General features: G+C 53.4%; 1 protein-coding gene across 1 annotated transcript; it reads left to right on the top strand.

The window, feature by feature from the left end:
* Positions 1-2,519: 2,519 nt before the first annotated feature.
* LOC142357677 (uncharacterized) lies at positions 2,520-5,417 on the top strand. Its single transcript, XM_075409235.1, has 10 exons — positions 2,520-2,627; positions 2,917-2,936; positions 3,341-3,480; positions 3,609-3,801; positions 3,900-4,068; positions 4,203-4,313; positions 4,431-4,512; positions 4,700-4,815; positions 4,935-4,997; positions 5,102-5,417. The coding sequence occupies exons 1-10, from the start codon at positions 2,520-2,522 to the stop codon at positions 5,312-5,314; spliced, it is 1,215 nt and encodes a 404-aa protein (XP_075265350.1). The 3' UTR covers positions 5,315-5,417.
* The last annotated feature ends 6,698 nt before the right edge of the window (positions 5,418-12,115 follow it).

Genomic DNA, 12,115 nt, shown 5'->3' with positions numbered 1-12,115 from the left:
GCACCTTCCCTCCCTCCCAACGCATATTAGCCCCCACCCTCTGCAAGCACCCCCATACCTCCGTACTCCTTCAACCGCCCCTTTGCCCAGTGCCTCCCTGCCATCTTATAAAATGGCCCTGCGCTGCCCTAGTTTGCCCCCACTCTGTAGGCCGTCCCACGGCATTGCCCCTCGCGCCCCCCTCCCTCCTCCCAATGCACTACACCGAAGCTCACCCTGCCTACCCCACCACTGGCACTGTGCGGCCCTACACGGCGCCGTGCTGCCATGCGAGGCCCTGCACTGCGCTGTGCTACCCCGCGCTGCCCTACCCGCATGTCGCCATCCGAATAAGGTGTTCCGCGAGCCACTGGAGGAAATTCTACTACTGTTCTATATTTGTGCGACCTTACTCATGCCTCGCAACAACTCCGAAGGCCGGTTTATTACCTTGGCTGGTGTTGTTAGTTCGCAAACGCAGCAACATGCTAGGTACCGAAGGACTTGCATCAGTCTCACGGATCGAGGCACACCCGCGTTCTGTGGGTAAAAAATATTTTGGAATGGAACATGGTGGGCGGTGTGCCTGCTAGTATGTACGGTTACATATACTAATGTGTGCGCTGACCGCCATCGAGTATTGTACTCATCAATTCTGTACCGGTACCCTTTCCTGTTTGACCGTGCAATCACGCATTCCAAGGATTATAAAGCGATCAGCAACTGCGGTCGAACATCTACGAGTGCGAAGCAGACGTACTGAGGCCGGGAACCATAGCATGTAGGCCTGAGAGGCCGGGTAGAAGGGAAAGGTATCCACTAGTGTCGGCGGCGGGCGTTGTACGTCCCGGTCTTTATTTCAAACGGGGGGGGGGGGTACAGAACTGCGGTCGTGTCGTCCGCGGCACCCATAATCGCGTTGATGTGCCACCAGTCGGACCCCTAGAAAGATATCGAATGGGCCAGCGGTTCGAAACCCCGTCACTGGCAGGTCTATATGGATATGTAGAACAGATCGGGAGAGGGGTCCCGGTCATAGCGGTGGTGATGGCGGCGTAGGGGGCGATGCCGTTGAGAATGGGGGTTTTTAGTGATGATGGTTGTGCAGGGGCTCGTGCATGACGTTGCCGTCCTCCCACAGGAGGCATCAAACGTGCACAAAAACTCTGTCACGAACTTTAATATGTTACATTTCAAGAATCAAACGCTAGGAATCAGCCTTGAGTCACACTAATCGCCCCAAGGTTTAGAAATGCGCTTGCAGATGCTGATTTCGCAGCATTTGGACTAATTTGGAGGTGAACCTGAGTGTCTTGCACCTAGCCCGGTTCTGGCCAATGTACTAGACTGCCGGTGCCTTTTTGGGTCCATATGATCCCATCTGACCCCATGCTGTTGAGTCAGCAGTACTGTTTCCTCCCCTGGTGGCGCTCAAAAGTGGGGGGGGGGGGGGGGGGGGGGGTTCGTAGTACAAGTACCACTTTTCTGGTACTTATCCTACCAAAAGTACCGAGGCACTAGCTAGAAAGGGTTAACCGGGTAAAATATATGGAAAATGTTAGTTGCAACCAGTGGTTCCATAATTACTTGCAACCAGCGACAGATTTGTGATTCGCACTATGTCTACGAATAGAATACCGGAACCCGGGACAGTGTCCTTAATTAACACCGTGTAATTTCGTACGGGAACCGACGGAAAGTCTGGAAAAAGTAGAAAGTATAGAAACGGGCCGAACAGAGGGAATAATTTATGGAAGGGGTTGCCCGGTAGGCTACTGTGCGAGTACGAGACACGGATATGTAGCGAATGCGCCTGGCCGGCAACGAGGTTGCGATATACAAGAGGTCGGCGGACAAGAGCAGTTCGTCGCGGGTCAGTGGTCCGTGCCAGTGCTCATTGCTCACAACTTCTGTTGCTGGTTGAAACCTGAGTACGAGGACCGAAAGTCGAAACCCAAAATAGGAATCGAACGAACGATTTAATAACGAATAGATTTTTCACCGCGCGCTAGTCCCGCGGCATTTCCTGAACTGAGATCGCTGTGGGCCGAGTTTCCGAGCCAGCGGGGCTGTCATGCGCGTTCCGGCTTTCGTGTCCCTGACATGCGCTGCCCTCGCGTACCTCCGCGTGAAGGTTACCAGTGCGTACCTCGCCGAACGTTTTCCGCGAGTTTCGGTTCTTTTGCAAACACGTCGCATTTATCTATTTGAACTTGTCTGAGATTGCCGGGAATGTTCGGCGCTGGGCGCAGGGCGCCGGCCGATAGTGATCTCCCCGATCTCACTTCCGGAACTGCCGCGTAGTTACTCTGGGCTACTCCCCCGCCCCCTCCACCCTTGCCTTAATTGCCTATGATGCCTGAGTAGATAGTTGTACTAGATGTAACTTAGATATGTAATAATGAACATTCCACAGATTCTAACCCAGTTCCAACATTTTCGTGCATGATCTACGGACCCCGGAAATTTAGTTCCCGAAAGCCATAGAAAAAATAGAAAACTCCCCAGAAAGTCCGGGAAATCTGCAAATCAGAGGCGAAATGCGAGGAGGAACAGAATACCACTGCACGGCATGGTGCGTGACGCTGTGCACGCTAATTAAGCACTCGCCTCGCAACGGGGGCGCGGAGGCCGGAGGTGCGACGCAGGTTCGAACCCCCGGCGGGGTCGGTGGGGCGGCAGTGGGACGAGTGAGCGCATCCTTCTAGGGTTTTATGGGTTAGAGGTATAGGGGTTTTCGGGTTTAGTTCGGTACGTTTACTTACGAGTTACGGCTGGTTGCAAATAAAGATGAAACCACTGGGTGCAAACAACATCACTGATCACCCAAAGTATTCTGGGGTAGTTAGTAGGTAGGGTACGTAGTACTCGTACCTACCCTACATCACTACAGTTAAAATTAGGGGATTGACCAGTGATCTGTGTCAGATTTTTCAGATCAATGACTGGTCACTCAGGTCACTGACTGGTCAATCCCCTATCTGAGTGTGGTGATCACTAGCTGATCACCATTCACCGCCCGAAATGGATAGGTAGGGTACTCGTAGAGCTAAGTAGCGATAGGTATGAGTAGCGTACGCAGGTGCTAAATCGATATATCCTATCTATATATAAGGATATATATAGCCATGTAGATAGCGGTCAGCGGATCGAGTAGGTGGATCGAGTAGGTTCGAGTAGGTGGCGATAGATATATAATACAGTACTTCGCTTGTCATTAGTCGTTACTCATGCCACACAGCTGGAGATATCACTGCGACTCGCGAGGTGGTCCTCGCTGCTATCAGCCTTGGCCTTCGCAACTCTGGGAGCGCTGCACTGCGTGATTCAGCGGAAGATAGAATCTGACTGCGCCATTAAGGCATTCCTTGGAAGAAAGCAGTGTGCCTTCCGAATTCGGCACGGACAACATGTCGGTACAACGTCTGATTCGTGAGTGCTGGTTCTCCAGATCGCCCAGATCGGCTTTTCGCCCATGTGTCAGGCTTCAGGCAGGCCCAGGTGAGTATGGCATATTATGCTCCCTCACAGTTAATAAACGCTTTTCCCAAGACGAGGCAAGTTTACCGGGGAGTGCGTTTGTACTCAGTTGCAGTGATCGTTCCCGGTCTGAATCCTATTGGCTACAGACTATCGGAGAGCACGAAGCGTACTGGTTGAGCTCTACGCGCATCGCAAGGCGCTCTCCGTAGTTCCAATGGCAGTTGGTGGGGAGAACTCAGACTCGAAGACCAATGGGGGCCCCGCAGACTCCGAGAAGGAGGCGTACGACCTAAGAAAGAAGGAATCCGCCGAAGCCGGTATCGACATTACGTCAATCCGGTAAGCCTTCATGATTCAGGCCTAACCGACCTCGTTCCACCTGCTGAGGCTGGTTAGAAGGAGCAGTAGATGTTTCTGAACGATGCATGACCTGGCAGACCTCCTCAGGGTGGGGATCCCCCTCCCCCTGGCCAGTGGGAGTGGACCCTCAATTGGGACTACGTTCACGAAGGTATCATCGTTGGGTCGTGCCCAAGGGATGCGAAGGACATGAAACGGCTTGTCAAAGAAGCTGGCGTGGAAGCAGTTGTTTGCCTGCAGTCTGATGTAAGACCCGCTGAGTTTGCCTTCAACTACACGATGTTTGTATGGCACCTTGCCCATGCTGGGCATTGCTGCACTCGTTAGATGTGTTGGAGCATTGCCACCGACTCTGTCTGCCACATGCTCGTCCCGTGCAGGATTGCCACAAAGCCATGGGGATAGATTGGATTCCCGTCGTGAATATGGCTCATACGTTAGGTGTCTTCATTGTGCGAGTCCCTGTCCGAGACTTCGATCGTCTTGATCAGGTACCTGTTCCGTTGATGGGTTATACCCAAAGGGTCCCTGCTTATCGCGCCAGGAAATTCTTATGAAGCACCTGGGTGAGTTCAGAGATTGATGACATTTGTTTTGTTTCTGTGCAGGCATTGATGCTGCCGGAGATGTGCAAAATGATCGGCCTGTGCCGTGCACTAGGGCTCAAGACATACGTCCACTGTACAGCAGGTGCACCTAGTTGGGAGGTTGGAGGGATTGTGTATGAGAGACGCCAGACAAGGCGGACACCACAGCGCATGTAGCAGTATCACATTGATCCACTGAGAATCGAAGCAGTACTGCTAGTGCCATCAGTATTGTGCCATCCCGCAGAGGACACGACCTCAACTGCAGTGGCTGCGGAACGGCTGTGCAGGAATCAACCGAGCAAATCTGTCAGTGGTGGCTTATTTGATTTGGATGTTGGGCATGGACAAGGAGGAGGCTTTGGCATTGGTCCGCAGACAGCGCCCACAAGCAAACCCTTACATGGTATGAATGCATGTTGATCCTCAACGAAATTGTCAGTTGGCTGCTCTGCTACTGCACTTACCAGTTATGATCATGCCTGTATACGTTTGTGCAATCACTTGGTATGTGATACACTGCAGGTCTCGTTTGAAACTGCCCGGACAAGGATGCTGTCTGGACGCGAACAGGATGTCTATATACAGGTGTGATTGCCTCTCTCTGGTTTCTCAGGTCCAGTTTCTGACTCGGGTTCCGATATTGTAAATGCATTTTGTTGGCCGTCTATCTGATTCATGTTTCCTGGCAGACACAACTTGCTGGAAACTCCATGGAAGATGGTGGGGATTGGGTGCTTCGAGATTGGACAGCTGCCGAAAATGCTGTCATTGAGGAGACCATCAAACGCCAGGCAAGTAGCTGTATGTGCCATGCTCACAGTGTCTATGTTGCAAGCACCTCATCTCTTATGCAGAACATTCATTCTGATTACAGGTCGACGTCATGCTATCATCAGTTTTAAGTGCTTCTGTACTCATGCGCGCCGCCGAACTTAAGGATTCCAAATTAACTCATCGTCAATCCCTGAAGCGGCAAGGGTAGCACTGCCACAGCCCCCTGCTCATTCCGGATCTTGATACTGTATGCACACAACTCAAATCATCTGCACGTCATGTCGATACACGCGTGGAGTATGTACTATATACTGTAATTCTCACCAGCACTGACTGTCAAGTTCCTTATGCCCCCATTCGGTTCCTCTGTGTTTCCATGTGTTGTGAAGGTGGCCCGCGTATTAATCTGCGCAATCTTATGCCCTGCTTTTGAACAGTCATGGCGCGACATGATCGATGCCGCAGTCACATGCAGATCGATGCAGCGTCACATTGTTTGTAACTTGTGAACTGTTCTGTCCAATGTGCCTACAACCATGTTTTATGTCGTTGTTCTTATCACGCACATAAGACGGTCAGCGCCAAGGCATATGCAATTGTGACAGTCATGTTTGGTCCGTTACATGATACGAAAAGAAGCAGTACACTTCTAGAACATCAACTACGTACCTGCATGCACGGACAGGAAGCTTGGCCTGGTCAACACGCAGGAAAGTGTTTGTGCATGTCCCAAAGAACAATCCAGCACATGACCATCATTACAGGTAGTGCACAGCAAATGACGGTACCAAGAGCTGGTTCCTGCACCAGTCATGGGAGAAGGCAAACATAGCCATATTAGTGTTTGAGAATATGAGGACGTCCACACATGAAGGCGTCGAAAGATTTATCTATGGCAGGATTCTGTGAATGCTGCCTGACTTTACAATGCATGCTCGGTCAAGTTGCACGGGGCAAGGAACAGCAATGCTCTACAGCAAGTTAGCACGGCAAATGGTTCGGGGCTCCGTTTGGTGCCCTGCGATTCAGTCCAGTGATTCAGCACTGCTGTGCTACGTTCCAGCCTGATTAAGCTACACAGCTGCAACAGTGCAACTCTTGCAGCTCTTGCCCCTCGCACTTACCCGATGGGGTGGCAGGCAGTTTTCCTTTCAGTGTGATCCCTTACATTGCCTGTAACTTCATATATATTAAGCTGCACCATAGAGTGGCTACGTTAATTTTGTGGTTGTCAATAGCCAGTATTCTGAAGATGAAGTTGCATCTTGCCGAGCCAAGCAAGCCGACATGCCAAGCGTCTTTTGTACCACCTGCCCCACTCTCCAACCCCTCACACCTGATCTGCACCACATCCCTTGACCTTGGACATGCTCCCCGTACGCACTGCCAGAACCACCGCCTCCTTGGCTCCACACACCTTCCAATACGGTTGCTAGGATGTCCCTCCCTAAATAGTGTTACACAGTGCCATCATTACACAGAGTACATATTGGTCATGTACTCTGTGTAATCTACATGTGTCACACGGGTCGAACCTACCAAAGCACTACATGCCTTCCCGCAGGACTGCCTGCAGGAAGAGGAGCCAGGCCTTAGCATAGCACCCCTTCACTTGTCCTAGAAGTATAATCTGAGGGTGGAATGCTGAGGTCTAGTGGTTTGCGTCTACAGTCCCCTGATGTACACGAGTTTTAAACCTGGTTATCCCTCGTGGTAGCTGTTTCAGGATGATCAATCCAGGACAGGGCACTAGTGGGAGTAAAACGCCTGGCAGGGCACTAGGTGTATAAAGACATTGCAGCACAGTGTCTTGCCAACATCTATGCATGCTCCATGGTGCAGAGTTAGGAAATTAAATCAACACACCTAAAATTTCTTACCTCTAATTTTGCGCGGGAGCCCCAATGACTCCTACAGAGGACACAACAGGTCACAATACCGAGTTGCCGGATTGATGCAAATCATGGGTACAGCTCCAGGTTTTTATGTGACATTCAAGTTCACCCTCTAATTGGATGTCTGAGCGCGACATGATGCATGTTTAATCTCCAGCTCGATCCATTTTATACTCCCTTTATGATACGGACAGTGTCATGGCAGTGCAAATGCGTGGTGTGATTCTACGCCGCTCTGCAGTCATGAGTCGCATATACGTCATGACGCCATCTGCTCTCTCAGCCGGCTCGAGGGCGTACAGCACATGTTGTAGTTAGCTTGAGGATGTACATTTTACACGGGCATGTAACTTGCAATCTGGATGATGTATGTTGCGAAAAATCGACGGTACGACGTCGATGCGCCAGGAAGCATTCGCGTCGGTGTTCCCAACAGGCCAGCTCACAGGCTACAGCCACAGGAAGCTGCACTCGCAGCTGGGTCGACAATAGGGATGTCGTCGATAAAAGTCGCGATCTTCTCCCAAGTCTCCGTAGCTAGTGCGGGCAAACACGGCTTAGAGTACTCCATCAAGGCTTTATCCATTCCTTGAGAATCGGCCACCTCGGACATCTTTGATATCATCTCCATCTTGACCATGCTCAAATCACCATATGCAGGGGACAGGGGGGACTCGTTTGCAAACAGCTGCTGCTCCGAGACAATGCATTCCACAACCCCGAGATTGGCGAATGTGAGGTCGATGCTAACATGGCGCCGCGATCCTGTCGCACCAGTCACAGTAGTGGGGAGCATCAGCATGCGCAACGGAGTCATCAGATCATCCGTAACTTCCACTGGAAGCAGCACTCGGAGGTTGCCTTGCTGCGTGGACATTGCAAATAAACGTGTTCTTTCCGATGGACCCTCTCCAATATCTTCTCGAGATGGTCGTGATCCTGGGATCGGTTGCTCTGTGTACAACGTTGCGTGGAGTGATCTGTCTAATATAAGGCAACGCTTGTACTCGCGTAGCCACCTACCTACCTATAGCGCCACTGTTGCCGTCATGCCGTGAGGCGTGATCTACTTCGGGTACCCTGCTGTCTACTGACATCATTGTTATGTATACTTGTATGGGCCAGGCCACTATCTATAATAGTAGTAAGTACTACGAGTACTCGTAGTGGTAATAAATGGCTGACCGGCTGTGCTAGATTTTTAAATTATATAAATATGCCGCAGGACCGAGGACCATTTAATACTGTGCAGCAAGTATCCCTATGAAGGTGTAAAACCTTGGAGCCTGGAGGCAGGAGGGGGGATCCGGGGATGGTCCTGACTCTCAATGTTTGTTTTTCCACCCCCGGGAGAAGGTGGCTCCTGTAAATGTAATAATAATTGTTGAATTATTTTATTTATTATTATTATTATTATTACCGGTTGCAGGGAAGCGCAAATCCTTGACCTGATTCTCTAGTGTTAAGAAGGATTATAACTTTTCCAATCATGTTTTTCTTGTCAAGAGGCTTGTAAAAGTTGTGCAGATGCATCCAACCAGAATGAGTTAGGTACGACTGGGTACGAGTAGCTAAAACGGGGTGGGGCTATGGAAGCGGGAGAAGTACCCCGGACTAGGAGGGTTACCCGGGGGAGCGGCTCCCTCATTGAATTTCGCCGATGCGCGGGGGCAGCGAGACAGGCAGCTGCCTGCAGCCCACAAAAGAAGGGCTGCGGGCAGTTGCAGCAGCGGTGCCGATGCGCGGGGGCAGCGATGCAGGCAGCTGCCTGCAGCCCACAAAAGAAGGGCTGCGGGCAGCTGCAGAGGCAGCGGCGCAGAGGCGCAGGGGCAGCATGACAGGCAGCTGCCTGCAGCCGGCCAAAGAAGAAGGGTTGCGGGCAGCTGCAGAGGCAGCGGCGCAGAGGCGCAGGGGCAGCATGACAGGCAGCTGCCTGCAGCCGGCCAAAGAAGAAGGGCTGCGGGCAGCTGCAGAGGCAGCGGCGCAGAGGCGCAGGGGCAGCGAGGCAGGCAGCTGCCTGCAACCGGCCAAAGAAGAAGGGCTGCGGGAAGCTGCAGAGGCAGCGGCGCAGAGGCGCAGGGGCAGCGAGGCAGGCAGCTGCCTGCAGCCCACAAAAGAAGGGCTGCGGGCAGCGGCAGAGGCAGCGGCGCAGAGGCGCGGGGGCAGCGATGCAGGCAGCTGCCTGCAGCCCACAAAAGAAGGGCTGCGGGCAGCTGCAGAGGCAGCGGCGCAGAGGCGCAGGGGCAGCGAGGCAGGCAGCTGCCTGCATCCCAAAGAAGAAGGGCTGCGGGCAGCTGCAGAGGCAGCGGCGCAAAGGCACGGGGGCAGCGATGCAGGCAGCTGCCTGCAGCCCACAAAAGAAGGGCTGCGGGCAGCTGCAGAGGCGGCGCCGCAGAGGCGCAGGGGCAGCATGACAGGCAGCTGCCTGCAGCCGGCCAAAGAAGAAGGGCTGCGGGCAGCTGCAGAGGCGGCGCCGCAGAGGCGCAGGGGCAGCATGACAGGCAGCTGCCTGCAGCCGGCCAAAGAAGAAGGGCTGCGGGCAGCTGCAGAGGCAGCGGCGCAAAGGCACGGGGGCAGCGATGCAGGCAGCTGCCTGCAGCCCGCAAAAGAAGGGCTGCGGGCAGCTGCAGAGGCAGGGGCGCAGAGGCGCAGGGGCAGCGAGGCAGGCAGCTGCCTGCATCCCAAAGAAGAACGGCTGCGGGCAGCTGCAGAGGCAGCGGCGCAAAGGCACGGGGGCAGCGATGCAGGCAGCTGCCTGCAGCCCACAAAAGAAGGGCTGCGGGCAGCTGCAGAGGCAGGGGCAGCGATGCAGGCAGCTGCCTACAGCCCACAAAAGAAGGGCTGCGGGCAGCTGCAGAGGCAGCGGTGCCGATGTGCGGGGGCAGCGATGCAGGCAACTGCCCCACAGAAAAACTGCACCATGTTCGGAAAATTTCACACTATGGGCTATGCTGGGCTTGCAAAACCGGCCGGCCGGCTGGCGCGAAACACGTCGGCTGCTCGCCACTACTTTCCCGTTTCCGCCTCCGCGATATTGCTGCTGCTGCCCCCCCCTCGCTGCCTTTCTCTGCTCCTGCTGCCTTGCTTCGTCCCTTTCCCCCTAATAACCTGTTCTGCTGTTGCCCTGCCCCTTGGCTTCTGCTGTTGCCCCGCCCCATTGCTGCTGTGGCCCTCCCCTCACGGCCGGTCTTTGCAGCTGCGGCCCTGCTCCGTCCTGTTGCAGCTGCTCTCCCCTCTAATCTGTTCTGCTGCTGCTGCTGCTGCCCTACCCCGTTGCTGCTGCGCCCCTCCCCTTCCTGCTTTCCTTTGCTACTGCCACCCTTCTCTGTCCTTTTGCTGCAGCCCTCGCCTCTACTCTTTCCTGCTGCTGCTTTCCCCCTTTGCTGCCGTTGCTGCACCCTCATCGCTGCTGCTGCTGCTGCCCTACCCCATTGCTGCTGCGGCCCTCCCCTTGCTGATTTTCTTTGCTGCTGCCACCCTTCTCCGTCCTTTTGCTGCAGCCCTCGCCTCTACTCTTTCCTGCTGCTGCTCTCGCCCTTTGCTGCTAGCTGCTGCTGCTGCACCCCCATCGCTGCTGCTGCTGCCCTGCCCAATTGCTGCTGCGGCCCTCCCCTTGCTGGCTTTCTTTGCTTCTGCCGCCCTTGTCTGTCCTCTTGCTGCAGCCCTCGCCTCTAATCTTTCCTGTTGCAGCTGGTGTTGCTGCTTTGTTTTTGCCCCATTGCTGCTGCTGCTGCTGCCCCCCCATGCAGCCCCCCCCCCCCCCCCCCCCCCCCCATCGCTGCTGCTGCTGCTGCTGCTGCTGCTGCCCTGCCCCATTGCTACTGTGGCCCTCCCCTTGCTGGCTTTCTGTGCTGCTGCCGCCTTCTCCGTGCTTTCGCTGCTGCACCCTGGCCTCTAATGTTTTCTGCTGTTGTTGTTGTTGCTACTGCGGTTGCTTTGCCCATTTCAGCGTATACTTTGATAGTTTGCCGTAATATGTTACCCTCCCTAGCTAGTTAGAAATATATGTTATACGCCGACACCCACGGCGAGTGTAGTTTTTATCGGCTAGTGGATCGAAGACCACTGAATCGCTTGACAGACAATGAACTATGAAGCATGTGTTCGGACTGATCATGGCAACTTCATGGACGTGTATTCGCAATACATATTACAAACCAACGAACATTTGTTTTAGCCACTAAGCATCCTCAGCAGATCCATCATCTAGCACTGCAACCTCAAAGTTGGACGCAGTGACGTCGTACAGCGCAATCTTGTGGCACCGCTCCACCACCCCGTTGATCCCCCGCTCGTCCGTGTTGCCGTGGATGCCGTGATGGGAAGACAGGCCGAGGGCGCCGTTCTTGACCAGAAGCTCGCTGGCCGCCTTGAATGAGGCGCCAAAGTTCCCTGGTCCTATGCCCACTGGAAATGGGGCAGAGCCGGCCTCAATTAAGGCGAAGAATCGCTGCTGCAGTGCGTGCGCAGGGCTTTGCTGGAGTGTCTTCCCGTTGATCCCGTTGAGGCCGCAGCACGTCACGAACCCCGCGCAAAGGTCGGGCACCCAGGTAACAGCAGCTGCTGCCAGCTGGAAACCACGACAGATGAACAGTATGGACACTGGCACAATCTTTTGAGGAGGGCAGCTTGAAAAGTTTGAAGGAAAAGTTTTGAGGAGGTTACGGTTTATTTGACTACTTTTATTACAACATACCATTTAATATTTACAAATTGATCTGCATTTGTCTCAGAGTTTTCAAATGAGAAGCTGTCCGATTCCTGTAACATTTCAAGGATTTGCGCTTCCCTGCAACCGGTAATAATAATTATTATTATATTTTATAACACGCATATATATTATATGCCCTACTATCGGCACTACGACCTATAGTCCCCATAGAGAACTTAGTAGCGACAGTAGGTAAGTCGGGTACCAGTTACCACTTACCACATACCGACGAGCTAGCTTCTACAGCAGCACAAATCATGTTTTACGAATACTCGTTACAATTGTGGACAATATTGAAACTTGAATACATGAGGTCTACCCTA

This window comes from Convolutriloba macropyga, unplaced genomic scaffold, assembly GCF_964194025.1.
Source record: "Convolutriloba macropyga unplaced genomic scaffold, txConMacr16.3 SCAFFOLD_3117, whole genome shotgun sequence".
NCBI lineage: Eukaryota > Metazoa > Xenacoelomorpha > Acoela > Convolutidae > Convolutriloba > Convolutriloba macropyga.
Note: the sequence above shows the minus strand (reverse complement) of the source record. Positions and strands in the feature narration are given on the sequence as shown.